The sequence below is a fragment of the Anolis carolinensis genome, unplaced genomic scaffold (genome assembly GCF_035594765.1).
Source record: "Anolis carolinensis isolate JA03-04 unplaced genomic scaffold, rAnoCar3.1.pri scaffold_7, whole genome shotgun sequence".
Lineage (NCBI taxonomy): Eukaryota > Metazoa > Chordata > Lepidosauria > Squamata > Dactyloidae > Anolis > Anolis carolinensis.
Window position 1 is genome coordinate 40616782 of NW_026943818.1, and position 19680 is coordinate 40636461.

At 42.4% G+C, this 19680-nt stretch overlaps 1 protein-coding gene across 1 annotated transcript; it reads left to right on the forward strand.

The window, feature by feature from the left end:
* Positions 1-1856: 1856 nt before the first annotated feature.
* Positions 1857-18927, forward strand: med26 (mediator complex subunit 26). Its single transcript, XM_062960009.1, has 3 exons — positions 1857-2299; positions 8341-8415; positions 16285-18927. Exons 1-3 carry the CDS (start codon positions 2222-2224, stop codon positions 17899-17901), a joined length of 1770 nt encoding a protein of 589 aa, XP_062816079.1. The 5' UTR covers positions 1857-2221; the 3' UTR covers positions 17902-18927.
* Positions 18928-19680: the final 753 nt, after the last annotated feature.

Genomic DNA, 19680 nt, shown 5'->3' on the forward strand with positions numbered 1-19680 from the left:
CAGGCCGGCAGAACGTTGGATAAGCAAATATGTTGGAAAAAGTAGTTCAATACACAGTAATGCTATGTAGTAATTACTGTATTTACGAATTTAGCACCAAAATATCACAATGTATTGAAAACATTGACTACAAAAATGCGTTGGATAATCCAGAACGTTGGATAAGTGAGACTCTACTGTACCAATAAAATTACATTGAGGCATCAGTAGGTGAAATGTTTTTGAATATTTACATAAAGCTGAAATTTAAGATAAGACTTCCAACTCTGATCCAATCATTATTCTCATCTTCTTCAATGTAAATGTTCTTATGTATCCTTTTAATAATAATAGAGTAAAATAATACATGTAATAATAATAAATACGGGAAAATAATACAAGTAATAATAAATAGAGTAAAATAATAAATGCAATAATAATAGAGTAAAATAATACATGTAATAATAATAATAATAAATACAGGAAAATAATACAAGTAATAATAAATATAAAGTAATAAATGCAATAAGAATAATAAGATCAGAGTGAAATAATAAATGTATTAATAATAAAAATAGAGTAAAATAAATGTAATAGTAGCAACAATAATAGAGAAAAATAATAAATGTAATACAGTAGAGTCTCACTTATCCAACGTAAATGGGCCGGCAGAACGTTGGATAAGCGATTATATGTTGGATAATAAGGAAAGATTAAGGAAAAGCCAATTAAACATCAAATTAGGTTATGATTTTACAAATTAAGCACCAAAACAACATGTTATACAACAAATTTAACAGAAAAAGTAGTTCAATACGCAGTAATGCTATGTAGTAATTACTGTATTTACGAATTTAGCACCAAAATATCACGATATATTGAAAACACTGACTACAAAAATGCGTTGGATAATCCAGAATGTTGGATAAGCGAGACTCTACTGTACCAATAAAATTACATTAATTGAGGTATCAGTAGGTTAAATGTTTTTGAATATTTACATAAAGCTCAAATTTAAGATAAGACTGTCCAACTCTGATCAATCAATTAAAATTCTTAAATACAATATAAAAATTTTAAAACATATAGTCAGATCAATTCGTACAAAAAACCCTCGTTCTTTAGTCAGTATTACAGTATGCTATTATTGTATTATTCTTGCATATTTCTACTGTAATTATAGTATAATATTTCTATTATTGTATATATTTATTGGAGCCCCCGGGTGACGCAGCGGTTTAAACCACTGATCTGCTGAACTTGCTGTCCGAAAGATCAGCGGTGCTAATTTGGGGAGTGGGGTGAGCTCCCACTGTCAGCCCCAGCTCCTGACAACCTAGCAGTTCGAAAAAATGGAAATGTGAGTAGATCAATAGGTACTGCAAGTAGCTGAGCATCCAGGCCAAAAGGTTGGCCAGGTTCGACTCTGGGGAGCGGGGTGAGCTCCCACTGCTAGCCCCAGCTCCTGACAACCTGGCAGTTTGAAAACATGGACATGCAAGTAGATCAATAGGTACTGCAAGTAGCTGAGCATCCAGGCCAAAAGGTCGGCTAGGTTCGACTCTGGGGAGCGGGGTGAGCTCCCACTGTTGGCCCCAGCTCCTGACAACCTAGCAGTTTGAAAACATGGAAATGCGAGTAGATCAATAGGTACTGCAAGTAGCTGAACAACCCCCAGAGTCGGATAGGATTGGGTTTTAACGTCAAGGGAAAACTTTTACCTTCACTTAATCAGATTTTAGAGAAGAGCCGCGGACGCAGCCGAGCTGGGCCCGAAGCCACGCCCCTTCCCCTTTTTTCCCGCCTTTTCCCCCTTCGAAAGTCTTGAGGCGGGGTAGGCGGGGGCCAGCGGCGTCGTCACTTCCGGCCCTGGCGCGGTGACGCCACAGAGCGCGTCGGCACCGTGACGCCCGCCTTCCTCCCTGCGCGGGGTTGTGCGCAGGCGCGGGCGGGCGCGTTTCCCAGGGTGCCCCGCGCCGCACAGTTGAGGGAGAGCGAGCGCTTCGGGAGGGAGGTAGGCCTCAGGCCTGTCTCTCTCTCCGGCGCCATTCGCCCGCCCGCCCGCCCGCCTGCCTCCTCCTGCGGTGGGAGATGCGGGGCGAGGCCGGGGACTGAGGCCTGGAACCAGGCAGGGAAGGAAGGAAGGAAGGGGCCCCTCGCTCGCTCGCTCGCCAGCCCAGGCCCGCCCGCCCGCCCGCCCGCCGGGCCCCCGGGTCCGCTCTCCTCCCGGCGCAGGGAGGCAATGACAGCGGCTCCGGGACCCTCCTCCCCGCAGCAGATCAGGGACCGGCTCCTCCAGGCCATCGACCCCAACAGCAACGTAAGCCGCCCCCCGCCCCACCGCGCTCCCTCGCGCTCTCCTTCGCCCGCTCCCTCCGCCAGGCCTGGGCCCCAGAGGGGAAGGCGCCCCGCCGACACGGCCCCTCGTCCTTCCCTTCCTTCCTTCCTTCTCTCCATTCTCCCCTTCATCTCTTCTCTCCTTCCATCTCTTCTTTCCTTCTCCATTTCTTCCTTCCTTCCCTTCCTTCCCCCCTTTCCTTCATTCTCTTTCCTTCCCTCCCTTCCCCACTCTTCCTCCCTTCCTTCCTTCCACCTTCCCTTCCCCTCTCCATTTCTTCCCTTCCTTCCTTCCCTCCTTCCCTTCCTTCTCTCCTTCCTTCCCTCCCTCCTTTACTCCATTTTCCCCTTCTTCCCTCCTTTCCTTCCTTTACTACCTTCCCTCGCTCCCCCTTCTTCCTTCCATCTCTCCTTTCCCTCTCCCTTTCCTTCCCTCCCTCCTTCCCTCCATTCTCCCCTTCCCTTCCCTCCTTCCCTTCCTTCTCTCCTTCCTTTACTACCTTCCCTCCTTCCCCTGCTCTCCCCTTCCTTTCCTTCCATCTCTTCTTTCCCTCTCCATTTCTTCCCTCCCTTCCTTCTCTCCTTCCTTCCATCTCTCCTCTCCCCCTCTATTTCTTTCCTTCCTTCTCTCCTTCCTTTACTACCTTCCCTCCCTCCCCCACTCTCCCCTTCTTCCTTCCACCTTTCCCTCTCCATTTCCTTCCTTCTCTCCTTCCTTCCATCTCTTCTTTCCCTCTCCACTTCCTTCCTTCCCTCCTTTACTCCATTTCCCCCTTCTTCCCTCCTTTCCTTCCTTTACTACCTTCCCTCGCTCCCCCTTCTTCCTTCCATCTCTCCTTTCCCTTTCCTTCCCTCCCTCCTTTCCTTCATTTTCTCCTTCCCTCCATTCTCTCTTCCATTCTCCTCTTCCTTCCCTCCTTTCCTTCCTTCTCTCCTTCCTTTACTACCTTCCCTCCTTCCCCCACTCTTCCCTTCCCTCCCTCCTTCCTTCCTTCTCTATTTGTTTCCTTCCTTCCCTCCTTTCCTTCATTCTTCCTTTACTACCTTCCCTCCCTCCCCTGCTCTCCCCTTCCTTTCCTTCCTTCCATCTCTTCTTTCCCTCTCCATTTCTTCTTTCCTTCTCTCTCCTTTCTTTCATTTTCTCCTTCCCTTCCTACCCTCCATTCTCTCCTTCCCTTCTTTCCTTCAGTCTCTCTTTCCTTCCCTCCCTCCCCCACTCTTCCCTTCCCTCCTTCCTTCCATCTCTCCTTTCCCTCTCCATTTCTTTCTCTCCTTCCTTCCCCCTCCCTCCTTTCCTTCATTTCCCCCTTCCCCTTCTTCCCTCCTTTCCTTCCTTCTCTCCTTCCTTTCCTTCCTTCCCTCCTTCCTCCACTCTTCCCTCCTTCCTTCCACCTTTCCTTTCCCTCCCCATTTCTTCCCTCCCTTCCTTCTCTCCTTCTCTCTCCTTTATTACATTTTCTCCTTCCCTCCATTCTTTCCTCCATTCTCCCCTTCCCTTCCTTCCCTTCCTTCCACCTTTCCTTTCCTTCTCCATTTCTTCCCTTTCCTTCCTTTGGAGGCTTTTAAGCAGAAGCTGGATATTTGTGGAATTTTCACAATGTTTATGTGTGTTTAATTATTCTGTAACCCACCTCGAGCCACAAGGAGAGGCGGGTAAGAAAATAAAATTATTATTAGTACAATATAATAATATATAATGCTTATGTAGTACTTATAATGTGCTATACTAATAATATAATTTATTTTATGTATATATAGCTTGTAAGCCGCCCTGAGTCCCCTTCAGGGTGAGAAGGGTGGGATATAAATGTCGCTAATAAAGAAATAAAATAAATTTCCTGCTACTTGGCAGAATGGGGTTGGACTGGATGGCCCATGAGGCCTCTTCCAACTCTACTGTTCTAGGATTCTATGAAGTAACAGGGGATAAATCCTTCTCTCTCCTTTATTTCATTTTCTCCTTCTTCCCTCCTTTCCTTCATTCTCTCCTTCCTTTCCTTCCTTCCCTCCCTCCCCTGCTCTTCCCTTCCCTCCTTCCTTCCATCTCTCCTTTCCCTCTGTTTCTTTCCTTCCTTCTCTCCTTCCCTTTATTCCTTCCTTTTCTTCCTTCCTTCCCTCCTTCCTTCCATCTCCTTTCCTTTGTGTTCCCTCTCAATTTCTTTCCTTCTTTCCTTCCTTCCCTCTCTCCTTACCTTCATTCTCTCCGTCATCCCTTCCTTCCTTCCCTTTATTTATCTCCTTTCCTTCCTCCACACTTCCCTCCTTCCTTCCATCTTTCCATTCTTTCTCAGTTTCTTTCTTTTCTTCCTTCTCTGCCTTTCCTCCTTTCCTTTCCTTCCCTTGCTTCTCTCCTTCACCCCTTCCCTCCTTTACCAACCTTCATTCTCTCCTTCCTTCCCTTCCTTCCTTCTTTTCCTTCCTTTGCCTTCCTTCTCAATTTCTTTCCTTCCTTCTTTCCTTCCTTCCCTTCATTCTCCCATACCCTTTCTTCCTTTCCTGCCTTCCTTCCCTCCCTCCCTCATTTACAGTAGAGCCTCACTTATCCAGCACTCGCTTATCCAACGTTCTGGATTATCCAACACATTTTTGTAGTCAATGTTTTCAATGTATCGTGATATTTTGGTGCTAAATTCATAAATACAGTAATTACAGTAGAGTCTCACTAATCCAAGCCTCTGGATAATCCAAGCCATTTTTGTAGACAATGTTTTCAATACATCGTGATATTTTGGTGCTAAGTTCGTAAATACAGTAATTACAACACAACATTACTGTGTATTGAACTACTTTTTCTGTCAAATTTGTTGTATAACATAAAGTTTTGATGCTTAATTTGTAAAATCATAACCTAATTTGATGTTTAATAGGTTTTTCCTTAATCCCTCCTTGTTATCCAAGTTTTTCGCTTATCCAAGCTTCTGCCGACCCGTTTAGCTTGGATAAGTTTAGCTTGGATAAGTGAGATTCTACTGTACTACATAACATTGAACTACTTTTTCTGTCAAATTTGTTGTAAAACATGATGTTTTGGTGCTTCATTTGTAAAATCATAACCTAATTTGATGTCTAATACGCTTTTCCTTATTCCCTTCTTATTATCCAACATATACGCTTATCCAACATTCTGCCGGCCCGTTTATGTTGGATAAGTGAGACTCTACTATACTTCCCTTCTTCCTTTCCTTCACTCCTTCTTTCCCTCCTTCCTCCATTCCCTTCTTTCCTTTCCTTTACCTTCCTTCTTTCTCCCTTTCTTTCCTCCCTTCCCATTATTATTATTATTATTATTATTATTAACTTTATTTATAAAAGGCGGCTCACAACCCCAAACTTCAGTCAAGTTTAAAAAACAAATGGTGTCAGTAATTATTTCATATTAAAGTAGAATCTCACGTATCCAACATTCGCTTATACAGCGTTCTGGATTATCCAACGCAGTCTGCCTTTTCATAATCAATGTTTTTGTAGTCAGTGTTTTAAATTCATTGTGATATTTTAGTGGTAAATTTGTAAATACAGTACAGTAGAGTCTCACTTATCCAAGCTAAACGGGCCGGCAGAACGTTGGATAAGCGAATATGTTGGATAATAAGGAGAGATTAAGGAGAAGCCTATTAAACATCAAATTAGGTTATGATTTTACAAATTAAGCACCAAAGCATCATGTTTTACAACAAATTTGACAGGAAAAGTAGTTCAATACGCAGTAATGCTATGTAGTAATTACTGTATTTACAAAATTAGCACCAAAATATCACGATATATTGAAAACATTGACTATAAAAATACGTTGGATAATCCAGAATGTTGGATAAGTGAGACTCTACTGTATAATAAATATGCTTAAAATGGCCTTGAAAACTCACAGCCCCTTCCTTTCTTTCCTCCTTTCACTTCTCTCCTTTCCTTTTCTCCTTATATAACCTTTAGCAACTGTTTTAATGTTTATATTTCTGTAGATTTTAAATTGTACTGAATTGTTTTTAATGTAAACTGTTTTGAGTCTCCTTGTGGAGAGAAAGAGTGGGGTATAAATCAACAATAATAATAACAATATGTTTGTATATATATTTCTGAGTTTTGGGTTGCTGTGAGTTTTCTGGGCTGTCTGGCCATGTTCCAGAAGCATTCTCCCCTGAGGTTTCTCCCACATCTATGGCAGGCATCCTCAGAGGTTGTGAGGTCTGTTTGAAAATAGACAAGTGGGGTTTATATATCTATGGCAGTCCGGTTTTTGCCGGCTGAGATCTCTTGGCACGGCACCCAGTGTGCCCATCACCACCGGGACCACCTGCACTGGTTTCTGCCAGAGTCTTTGAAGTTCAATCTTGAGGTCCTGAGAGCGGCTGAGTTTTTCCTGTTGTTTTTCGTCAATGCAACTGTCACCTGGGATGGCGACATCCACGATCCAAACCTTTTTCTTTTCCACAACTGTGATGTCTGGTGTGTTGTGTTCCAGAACTTTGTCAGTCTGGATTCGGAAGTCCCACAGTATCTTTGCGTGCTCATTTTCCAAGACTTTTGCAGGTTTGTGATCCCACCAGTTCTGTGCTGCTGGGAGGTGGGACTTGAGGCATAAGTTCCAATGAATCATTTGGGCCACGTAGTTGTGCCTCTGTTTGTAGTCTGTCTGTGCAATTTTCTTACAGCAGCTGAGGATATGATCAATGGTTATTATTATTATTATTATTATTAGTAGTAGTAGTAGTAGTAGTAGTAACAATAATGGCATTATACCAGATGTTTCAATGAATCATTTGGGCCACATAGTTGTGCCTCTGTTTGTAGTCTGTCTGCGCGATTTTCTTACAGCAGCTGAGGATATGATCCATGGTTTCGTCGGTTTCCTTGCACAGTCTGCATTTTGGGTCATCAGCTGATTTTTTGATCTTGGCTTTGATTGCATTTGTCCTGATGGCTTGCTGCTGGGCTGCAAGGATTATTATTATTATTATTATTATTATGAATTTCCTTTGTCCTGATGTCTTGCTCTTGGGCTGCAAGGATCAGGCCTTGTGTCTCCTTCTTCAGGGTCCCATTCGTGAGCCAGAGCCAGGTCTTCTATTATTATTATTATTATTATTATTATTATTATTATTATTAATTGCCTTTGTCCTGATGTCTTGCTCCTGGGCTGCAAGGATCAGGCCTTGTGTCTCCTTCTTCAGGGTCCCATTCGTGAGCCAGAGCCAGGTCTTCTATTATTATTATTATTATTATTATTATTATTATTATTATTAATTGCCTTTGTCCTGATGTCTTGCTCCTGGGCTGCAAGGATCAGGCCTTCTGTCTCCTTCTTCAGGGTCCCATTCGTGAGCCACAGCCAGGTCTTCTCCTTATCAGCTTTTCCTTCAGTTTTGTCAAGGAATTTTCCATGCAATGTTTTGTGGTGCCAGCTGTCAGCTCTAGTTTGTAGTGCGGTTTTCTTGTACTGATTCTGCTCTAGTTTGTAGTGCGGTTTTCTTGTACTGATTCTTTGTCTGCTGTGCTTTGAGGAGTTTCTGATGTTTGACTTCAACCCAAGCAGGTTCTTCACTTTGCTTGACATATTCTGCCAGGATTCTTTATTATTATTTCCATGCAATGTTTTGTTGTGCCAGCTGTCAGCTCTAGTTTGTAGTGCGGTTTTCTTGTACTGATTCTGCTCTAGTTTGTAGTGCGGTTTTCTTGTACTGATTCTGTTCTAGTTTGTAGTGCGGTTTTCTTGTACTGGTTTTTTGTCTGCTGTGCTTTGAGGAGTTTCTGATTTTTGACTTCAATCAAAGCAGGTTCTTCACTTTACTTTACATATTCTGCCAGGGCATGTTCTTCTTCTTTGACTGCTTGTTTTACTTTTATTATTATTATTATTTGTCATTTCTTGAGCTGTTTTGAGTCTCCTTATGGAGAGAAAAACGGATATAAATAATAATATCTATCTCTCTTTGAGCGGCTTTGAGTTTCCTTATTGAGAGAAAAAAATGGGGTATTGATAAACATATTAATAATAATAATAATGTCTTCTCTTTTCCTCACCTCTAGATACGGAACATGGTTGCAGTCCTGGAAGTGATCTCCAGCTTGGAGAGATACCCCATCACCAAAGAGGCCCTCGAGGTGCGTTCTCGTTCTCGCCGCAAGCGGTCTCTCCTTTGGGAAAAAGCAAGGGATTGTTGTGGCTTCCTGGGAATAAATGGGGCTGCTTTGGGGGGGGGGGGGGGGAGTGGGTGTGTGAAGCTCTGTGTCACCAAGAGCAGTTTGTTCTTATGATCAAGACCAATGATGGGCAACCTTTTGCACTTGGTGTGTCAAAATTCACCAAAAAACCTGGCATGACTTGGGTGGTGTGTCACTTTGAGAAAAAAAACCATAATTTCACAATATATAAAGTTTCAATAACAAAAATATATAACTGTATTTAATAAATCAAAAACTATTTACTCCCATTATTTCCATGTACAACCATCTATGGTACCTCTTGCAGTTTCCACGCTGATTTCTCTCTATTCTAGTTTCAATGTAGTCGTGAATAATGAATAATATAATCATAATTTAATAGTAATAATGTAATAATATACTACAATAATGATAGAATAATAATAGAATGATTATACAGTAGAGTCTCACTTATCCAAGCTAAACGGGCCGGCAGAAGCTTGGATAAGCGAATATCTTGGATAATAAGGAGGGATTCAGGAAAAGCCTATTAAACATCAAATTAGGTTATGATTTTACAAATGAAGCACCAAAACATCATGTTATACAACAAATTTGATAGAAAAAGTAATTCAATATGCAGTAAGGTTATGTTGTAATTACTGTATTTACGAATTTAGCACCAAAATATCACGATGTATTGAAAACATTGACTACAAAAATCGTTGGATAATCCAGAACATTGGATAAGTGAGTGTTGGATAAGTGAGACTCTACTGTATATTACATATAATATGACAGTATAGTGGTATAGTTCAATATAGTAATATATAATGCTAATATTGTGCTATGCTAATAATATAATATATTGTATACAGCTGCTCTGAATCCCCTTCGGGGTGAGAAGGGTGGGATATAAATGTAGTAAATAAATGTAGTAAATGAATAAATAAATAATTTTAGACTTTTAAGCTCGCCCAAAGTCTGAAATGACTTGAAGGCACACAACAACAACAACAACAACAATCCTAATTAACTTGACTATCATTGGCCAGAAGCAGGCCGACATCCTGATAGGTTTATGTTGGTTACAGTTGTTTTCATTTTTAAATATTGTATTGTTCTTTCATTGATGTTGTTGTTTTGCACTGCAAATAAGACATGTGCAGTGTGCATGGGAATTTGTTCGGTTTTTTTTTTCCAAATGATAATTTGGCCCCTCAACAGTCTGAAGGATTGTGGACCGGCCTTTTGCTTTAAAAGTTTGAGACTGTTGGAGGGCTGGACTATAGTTGACCATCGAGCAATAATAATAATAATACAGTAGAGTCTCACTTATCCAAGCCTCGCTTATCCAACGTTCTGGATTATCCAACCCCTTTTATGTAGTCAATGTTTTCAATATATCGTGATATTTTGGTGCTAAATTCATAAATACAGTAATTACTACATAGCATTATTGCGTATTGAACTACTTTTTCTGCCAAATTTGTTGTATAACATGATGTTTTGGTGCTTAATTTGTAAAATCACAACTTAATTTGATGTTTAATAGGCTTATCCTTAATCCCTCCTTATTATCCAACATATTCGCTTATCCAACATTCTGTCGGCCCGTTTATGTTGGATAAGTGAGACTCTACTGTATCATGATATTTTGATTAAACATGATGTTTTGTTGCTTAATTTGTAAAATCATAACCTAATTTGATGTTTAATAGGCTTTTCCTGAATCCCTCCTTATTATCCAACATACTCGCTTATCCAACATTCTGCCGGCCCGTTTATGTTGGATAAGTGAGACTCTACTGTATCATGATATTTTGATTAAACATGATGTTTTGTTGCTTAATTTGTAAAATCATAACCTAATTTGATGTTTAATAGGCTTTTCCTGAATCCCTCCTTATTATCCAACATACTCGCTTATCCAACATTCTGCCGGCCCGTTTATGTTGGATAAGTGAGACTCTACTGTATCATGATATTTTGATTAAACATGATGTTTTGTTGCTTAATTTGTAAAATCATAACCTAATTTGATGTTTAATAGGCTTTTCCTGAATCCCTCCTTATTATCCAACATACTCGCTTATCCAACATTCTGCCGGCCCGTTTATGTTGGATAAGTGAGACTCTACTGTAGTTCTATAAAACAGAACATAGGTAAAGGTAAAGTTTTCTCCTGACGTTAAGTCCAGTCGTGTCCGACTCTGGGGGTTGGTGTTCATCTCCATTTCTAAGCTGAAGAGCCGGCGTTGTCCATAGACACCTCCGCAGTCATGTGGCCACTGACATGACTGCATGGAGCGGCCTTACCTTCCCGCCAGAGCGGTATCTATTCATCTACTCACGTTTGCATGTTTTTGAACTGCTAGGGTAAAGGTTTTCCCCTGACATGAGGCCTAGTCATGTCTGACTCTGGGGGTTGGTGCTCATCTCTATTTCTAAGCCAAAGAGCCGGCGTTGTCCATAGACACCTCCACAGTCATGTGGCCACTGGCATGACTGCATGGAGCGCCAGTGTTACCTTCCCGCCAGAGCTATTGATCTACTCGCATTGGCATGTTTTCAGACTGCTAGGTTGGCAGAAGAAGTGGGCGCGCTCTCCGCTCCCTGGATTCGAACCTGCAACCTTTAGGTCCACGAGTTCAGCAGCTTGCCTCTCCCTGGCCAGCTTCCCGGCCTTATCCGTTAGGGTTCGGGAGGTGCTTTCTGGCCGCTTGGCTGAGTCCTGGCGTCCGACGCGTTTCCCTTCGCTGGGGAATTCCACCCAACCGTTGGTTGGAAATTTATTATTATTATTATTTGATACTTGATATTATTCAGGACCCCTCCCTACCTAATGCGACCTTAAATGAATCTATTGCACTTTTATCAATTTACGAATTTGTCACTCATAATGTGCCCCTTGCTTATCCACTATTGCAACCTCATTGTTTTTAATTCGATGTTTTAATTCCGCATTGTGTTTTTTCGCCTATTGTGTATATTTTATTATTGGTCTCTGTTGTTGTCCTTTGATGTTTCATATTTTATCATCGCTTGTATTTTGATTTTGCTGTAAGCCGCCCCGAGTCTCCTTCGGGGGAGATGGAGGCGGGATATAAATAAACTTATTATTATTCTTATGACACAGCAAACAAGATAGATATGCTGGATTTCGTATCACAAAATCACAAGTCGAACACTTCCCAAGTGTCTAGGACTGTGTGATGTATTATTATTATTATTATTATTATTATTATTATTATTATTATTATTATTATTTTATGACACAGCAAACAAGATAGATATGCTGGATTTCGTATCACAAAATCACAAGTCGAACACTTCCCAAGTGTCTAGGACTGTGTGATGTATTATTATTATTATTATTTTATGACACAGCAAACAAGATAGATATGCTGGATTTCGTATCACAAAATCACAAGTCGAATACTTCCCAAGTGTCTAGGACTGTGTGCCGTATTATTGTTATTATTATTATTATTATTATTTTATTATGACGCAGCAAACAAGATAGATATGCTGGATTTCGTATCACAAAACCACAAGTCGGACACTTCCCAAGTGTCTAGGACTGTGTGATGTATATTATGATTATTGTTATTATTATTATTATTATTATTATTATTATTATGACACAGCAAACAAGATAGACATGCTGGATTTTGTTTCACAAAACCACAAGTCGAACACTTCCCAAGTGTCTAGGACTGTGTGATGTATGATGTATTATTATTATTATTATTATTATGACGCAGCAAACAAGATAGATATGCAGGATTTCGTATCACAAAACCACAAGTCGAACACTTCCCAAGTGTCTAGGACTGTGATGTATATTATTATTATTATTGTTATTATTATTATTATTATTATTATTATTATTATGACACAGTAAACGAGATAGATATGCTGGATTTCGTATCACAAAGCCACAAGTCGAACACTTCCCAAGTGTCTAAGACTGTGTGATGTATGATGTATGATGTATTATTATTATTATTATTATTATTATTATTATTATTATTATTATTATTATGACGCAGCAAACAAGATAGATATGCTGGATTTCGTATCACAAAATCCCAAGTCGAACACTTCCTAAGTGTCTAGGACTGTATGATGTATTATTATTCTTATTATTACTATTATTATTATTATGACGCAGCAAACAAGATAGATATGCTGGATTTCGTATCACAAAATCACAAGTCGAACACTTCCCAAGTATCTAGGACTGTGTGATGTATTATTATTATTACTATTATTATTATTATGACGCAGCAAACAAGATAGATATGCTGGATTTCGTATCACAAAGCCACAAGTCGAACACTTCCCAAGTGTCTAGGACTGTGTGATGTATGATGTATTATTATTATTATTATTACGCAGCAAACAAGATAGATATGCTGGATTTCATATCACAAAATCACAAGTCGAACACTTCTCAAGTGTCTAGGACTGTGTGATGTATTTTCGGATGATGCTGCAGATCCCAGTCGGGTGGCCTTTTGCAGTTGGCAGATCGTGATTTTGTCAATGTCTATTGTTTCCAAATGCCGGCTGAGATCTTTTGGCACGGCACCCAATGTGCCGATCACCACCGGGACCACCTGCACTTGTTGTTTTTATTATTATTATTATTATTATTATTATTATTATTATTATTATTCTGCCATAACTTTATTATGGTTTTAGTAATATGGACTAGTCAGGTAAGGGGTGCTATCCCATTTTGTCAGTCTTTTTACGTTTACGTTTTTTACGAAGTTTACGTTTTTTAATTGAGTTGATTTCTGGCTTTCCCCTCGCCCTAGTTGATCTGGAGAAGGAATCCAAAGATTTGTTCCAGGGTTAATTCCTTGGCTAGGTGACAGGTTGAGGCGCTGGCTCTCTGCCGGGTGTTATCTATGTATGTATGTGTCACAAACAATAAATAAATGAAAGAGGAGCTGCCGCTTGCTTCGCTTGGTTCTGTGGATCTCTAGCTTCCCCATGACATACAAACTGAGTAGCAAAGTAAACAAACGTTTGGTGGGTTGTGTTTGTTGCGTCTTGTCCTTTACCTGGACTGTAATCGCTTACAGTTAACTTAAATATACATCATAAACATAATAATAATAGTAGTAAATAATGTTAAATGGAGTTAATTGTAGCTTTAATGCTATAATAGTGATGATGATGATGATGATTATTATTATCTCTTCCTTTGGAGGCTTTTCTTTGTAGTAAAATACCGTATATACTCGAGTATAAGCCGACTTGCCAGACACTCTGCATCTCGTGGTGCCAGAGCCCCGTCTTCTGTGTGCCGGGGAGGGAGAGTCTCATTCAGTCTCAGCCACTGACTGAAGTTCCGGGTTTTAGCCTGCCACTTTTGGACTCTTGCTTGCTGGGGTGTTCCTGCGAATATCTCTGTAGATCTTGGGAAGATATTGGGTGGTGATGGCACGATCGTCAACATAGATGAAACTATTATTTCAACTTGCCAGACACTCTGCATCTCGAGCCCCGTCTTCTGTGTGCCCGGGAGGGAGTCTCTCATTCGGTCTCAGCCACTGACTGAAGTTCCGTGTTTTAGCCTGCCACTTTTGGACTCTTGCTTGCTGGGATGTTCCTGCGAGTACCTCTGTAGATCTTGGGAAGATATTGGGTGGTGATGGCACAATCATCAGCATAGATGAAACTATTATATCTGTAGATCTTTGGAAGCTGTTGGTATGCTGGCTGATATCGGGCCGGGCTGTGGCGCAGCTGGCTAGTAACCAGCTGCAATAAATCACTACTGACCGAGAGGTCATGAGTTTGAAGCCCGGGTTGGGTTAAGCCCCCGACCATTGTTGACCTATGCAGCCCTGAAAGACAGTTGCATCTGTCAAGTAGGGAAATTTAGGTACGCTTTATGCGGGAGGCTAATTTAACTCATTTACAACACCATAAAACTGCCAGCAAAACACGAGGAAAGGAATGAGGAAGTACAGCCACTAGTGGACGGTGAAGCAACAGCTCCCCCTGTGGCCGGAATCGTGAAGCTGGAAAAAAATGTTAAATGCCTCTGTGTCTGTCTATACCTATGACACGCGTGTCAGCACTGACACGCCTAGCCATTTTTGCGGACACGCTGCCGCATGCAGATTGATTGGATGACTACATGTCTTTTCTGGCCAAATTTGGTGTGACTGGGTCCAGTGGTTTTGTAGTTTACTCCATGGGAATTATGCACATTACATTTCTATTATTATTGTAGTATATTATTATATTATTACAATTATATTATTATTATTATATTATTCATTATTCATGACTACATTGAAACTACAATAGAGAGAAATCAGCGTGGAAACTGCAAGAGGTCCCATAGATTGTTGTACATGGAAATAATGGTAGTAAATAGTTTTTGATTTATTAAATACAGTTATATATTACATTTTTGTTATTTAAAGTATACATATTGTGAAATTATGTTTTTTTTCTCTCGAAGTGACACACTACCCAAGTCATGCTAGGTTTTTTTTTTGGCGAATTTTGACACACCAAATGCAAAAGCTTGCCCATCATTGGTCTATACTGTATGTTGTTTGTCTGTACAGCCATTAGTGGACGGTGAAGCAACAGCTCCCCCTGTGGCCGGAATCGTGAAGCTGGAAAAATGTTAAATGCCTCTGTGTCTGTCTATACCAGGGGTCCCCAAACTAAGGCCCGGGGGCCGGATGCGGCCCTCCAAGGTCATTTACCTGGCCCCCGCCCTCAGTTTTATAATATAATATTTTTATATACGTTTTAATAATATAATATATTGTATATACATATAATATTGATAATAATCTTATGTTATACAATATAATACTAATAGTAATACCATATAATAATATTAATTATATGTTATATATTACATATTATATAATAGTATAGTGGTATAGTTCAATATAGTAATATATAATGCTAATATTGTGTTATGCTAATAATATAATATAATATGTACATACAGCTGCTCTGAGTCTCCTTCGGGGTGAGAAGGGCTTGATATAAATGTAGTAAATAAATGCAGTAAATAAATAAATAATTTTAGACTTAGGCTCAACCAAAGTCTGACATGACTTGAAGGCACACAACAACAACAACAATCCTAATTAATTTGACTATCTCATTGGCCAGTAGCAGGCCCACACTTTCCATTGAAATCCTCATAGGTTTATGTTGGTTAAAATTGTTTTCATTTTTAAATATTGTATTGTTCTTTCGTTGTTGTTGTTGCTGTTGCACTACAAATAAGACATGTATAGGAATTCATTTGTATTTTTTTTTTCAAATGATAATTCGGCCCCTCAACAGTCTGAAGGATTGTGGACTGGCCCTCTGCTTTGAAAGTTTGGGGACCCCTGGTCTATACCGTATGTTGTTTGTCTGTTGGCATTGAATGTTTGCCATATATGTGTTCATTGTAATCCATCCCCTTCGGGGTGAGAAAGAAGGGCGGGATATAAATACTGTAAATAAATAAATGAATAAATTTCTCTGAGTCAGCAAGACCCGATGAATTTGCAGCTGCCACTTGTTGACGATCCACAGCCAGTTCTAATTGAAAGGGAAAGTGTTGTGGATAACTACTCCCTTGCCAGATGTCTCTAGCTCGCCAGAGTCTGTGTCCTTCAACCGGAGAGAGTATCTAAACAAGCAGAGATCTGAGAAACAAGTGCAGAGAAAAATATAAATACTGTAAATAAATAAATATCCAGTGTGGCTCTGTTAGGAATCTCCTGGAATGACCCCCCCCTTTCCTCTCTTTCTCTCTTTCCCTTATTTGCTTTGAAACTCCAGGAGACGCGGCTGGGGAGGCTCATCAATGACGTCAGGAAGAAAACGGAGAACGAGGAGCTCGCCAAGCGTGCCAAGAAGCTCCTGCGCAACTGGCAGAAGCTGATCGAGCCGGTCGCCCAGAACGAGGCCGCTCTGAGGGGGCTGCCGAACCCCCCCGGGTCGGCCAATGGCGGGGCCCACAACTGCCGCGTGGAGACGCCCCCCGGGGCCGGACCCAAGCCCGTCCCGGACGCGAAGAGCCGGAACGACGTCCAGAAGCCGCACTCCCCGAAGCCGGGGACCCGGAAGCGGAAAGGGGGGGGCGAGCCCCGGGACGGCCTCCAGGGCCCCCCCTCCTCCTCCTCCTCCTCCTCCTCCTCGCTGCCGAAGGCCACCAAAGGCAGCCACGAGGCGGTGCAGAACTCCTCCCCGCCCCCCACGAACGGGATCGGGGGCAGCCCGGAGAGCTTCCCCAGTCCTCCGGAGGAGGCGGAGGGGGTCCGGGCCGAGGAGAGCGGCGAGAAGCCCAGCGGGAAGATCCCCATCAACGCGGTCCGGCCGCACACCAGCTCCCCGGCGGGACTCTTCAAGCCTTCCGGGCTGCCCGCGATGCTCAAGACGGCGGTGCTGTACGAGAAAGCGGAGGACGCTGTGGCCACGGGCGGCCAGCCCCGGAGCCCCCGGTGCCCCTCCTTCAGCCCCCGCAGCCTCCGCTTGGAAACGTTTGCGCGGCAGCACGCCGCCTTCTCCTCTTCGCTGGCCGTGGTGGCGGCCGAGGGCCCCACGTCGTCCCGCTCGCCGCCCGCGCCAGAGGCCGCCCCCGAAGCCCAGCTCTTCCTGCCGGGGGCGGCGGCCTCTCCCGGCGGGCCCCTCCCAGAACCCTTCTCGCCGGGGGTCCTGCGGGGGGACAGTAGTGACGGATTCGAGGGGAAGAAGAAGAAGAAGTCCCGGCCCAAGGACTACGCGGCCAGCCTGGACGGGCCGGGGTCGGAGGGGGGCGGGGGGGTGAAGCCCGTGCGGTTAAAAAAGGAGCGGCGGCTGACGTTCGACCCCATGACGGGCGAGATCAAGCCCTTGGCCCAGCGGGACTCTCTGCTGCCGGCGGCATCGGTATCGGTATCAGCGGACCTTCCTGCTTTTGCTGAGCAGCCGCCCTTGCCGCCTGTATTGTCGCCGCCATCGCCGTCATCGTCGTCGTCGCAGCGGACAGTCCCGGAGGCCAAGGGTCTCCCGCTGCACAGCCCTTTCGAACAGACCAACTGGAAGGAGCTGTCGCGCAACGAGATCATCCAGTCCTACCTGACGCGCCAGAGCAGCCTGCTCTCGTCCTCCGGGGCGCAGACGCCGGGCGCCCACTACTTCATGTCCGAGTACCTGCGGCAGGAGGAGAGCACCCGGCGGGAGGCCCGCAAGACCCACGTCCTGGCCCCGCACGGCAAGGGCCCCTCGGACTTGCCCGGCGTCACGCGGGAGCTCACGCCCGGCGACCTGGAGCGCATCGGCGGGCGGCGCTGGCCCGGCGTCAACGGCTGCTACGACACACAGGGTAACTGGTATGATTGGACGCAGTGCATATCGCTGGACCCGCACGGCGACGACGGGCGCCTCAACATCCTGCCTTACGTCTGCCTAGACTGAGCGCCCGTTTTTGCCGGAGGCTTCTTCTTCTCACCGTGGTTTTCTTTTGACACTGGCAGTCAAGTGAAGCCAGCTCTTCTCGCGTCGGAGGAGTCGGCACGAAACCAGCCGGGAAAGGTATGTCCGAGAGCGAGCTGGACTTTGGGCAGTTTCTTCTCCCCCTTTTTGTTTTCGTTTTGAAGTGCTGCTACCGGTTGACTAACAAAAGGGAGGCGTTAAAAGTTCACACAAAAAAAAAAGAAAGAAAGAAAGGAAGTTTTGGTTTCTGACCAAAACGAAAAAAAAGGTGTTTTTATGTTGTCAAAAGGTGGAAAGCTTTTCCAGGGTTTTGTGAAGGAGAGAGCAGGACATTTAAACACAGGAGTAGTTTCAGTCTTATTTATTTGTCTTGAGTTGATTTTTTTTTCCTTTCTGAAAAAAAAAAACAAGCCCCATGGCATTGAGACGTTCGGAGGTGAACCGTGCAAGACTGTAGTTAGTTCTAATTTGTATTTTTTTATTTTGCATTGCATCTCTCTTCAAGGTTTCTTCTCCCCCTCCCCTCCCTTGAAGTCTTTGGGTTGGAGGTGTTGTCTCTGCTGCTGGTGCCATCGCCTTGCCCTTGAGCTGATGCGTTTTGGTCGGGGAAAAGGCCGGGAAAGCCGCTTTCCTTCCCTTTTCTTCCCCAGGGAGACTCCCAACCCTTTGGAAGGTGCTATCCTAGTCTGTAAGCGTTCTGTGAAGGGGGCCCGGGGAGGCGGAGAGCCTGTTTTGTGCGCTGGAAGAAAGAGAAAGAAAAACAAAACCCGACTTGTTACCATTCCTTTAGATATCGTTTGCCTTACGGAGGAGATCCACCGACGAAAAAAGCGACTTGCAGAAATTTAAATAAATAAAAAACAAAAACAGCCTTAGTGAATGTACAGTAAACTATAGACTTCTGTGTTCCTGGGACGCAGAAGGAAGCAACTTTGCTATTGGTCCTTTCAGCGGACACATTGTGATATAAATGTGGAAATAATAATAATAAAAAAAATTTGCACAAAGTACTCTGTCCTTTTCCTGGTGATGTCGGAAGGAGCCCTCCGATCAATATTATTAACTCCAATGGCCCTCTGTTATTATTATTATTATTATTATTATTATTATTATTATTATTATTATTATCATCTTCACCGGCCTTCTACTACTATTATCTAAACTTGCATTATTATTATTATCAACTGGCCCTCTACTATTAACTATGCCAGACCTCTCTTAACATTATTGTTGTTATTATTCCACCGGACTATTATTTTATTATGACACAGCAAAGAAGATAGATATGCTGGATTTATAATATCATTATTATTATTATTATTATTATTATTATTATTGACTTCACTGGCCCTCTCTTATTATCTCTACTGGTATTATTATTATTATTATCTCAACTGGCACTATTATTATTATTATTATTATTATTATTAACTGGCCCTCTACTATTAACTACGCCATACCTCTCTTAACATTATTGTTATTATTCCACTGGACTATTATTATTATTACTATTGACTTCACTGGCCCTCTCTTATTATCTCTACTGGTATTATTATTATTATTATTATTATTATTATTATTATTATCTTCACTGGCCTTCTACTATTATTATCTCAACTGGCACTATTATTATTATTATTATTATTATTATTATTATTATTATTATTAACTGGCCCTCTACTATTAACTACACCAGACCTCTCTTAACATTATTGTTATTATTCCACTGGACTATTATTATTATTATTATTGACTTCACTG

Excerpts from the sequence above, each read along its gene's own strand:
- med26 (XM_062960009.1), top strand. The coding sequence starts at position 2,222 with ATGACAGCGGCTCCGGGACCCTCCTCCCCGCAGCAGATCAGGGACCGG. Across the intron at positions 2,300-8,340 it reads CCATCGACCCCAACAGCAAC|ATACGGAACATGGTTGCAGT; the intron begins GTAAGCCGCCCC and ends CCTCACCTCTAG. Across the intron at positions 8,416-16,284 it reads TCACCAAAGAGGCCCTCGAG|GAGACGCGGCTGGGGAGGCT; the intron begins GTGCGTTCTCGT and ends TTGAAACTCCAG.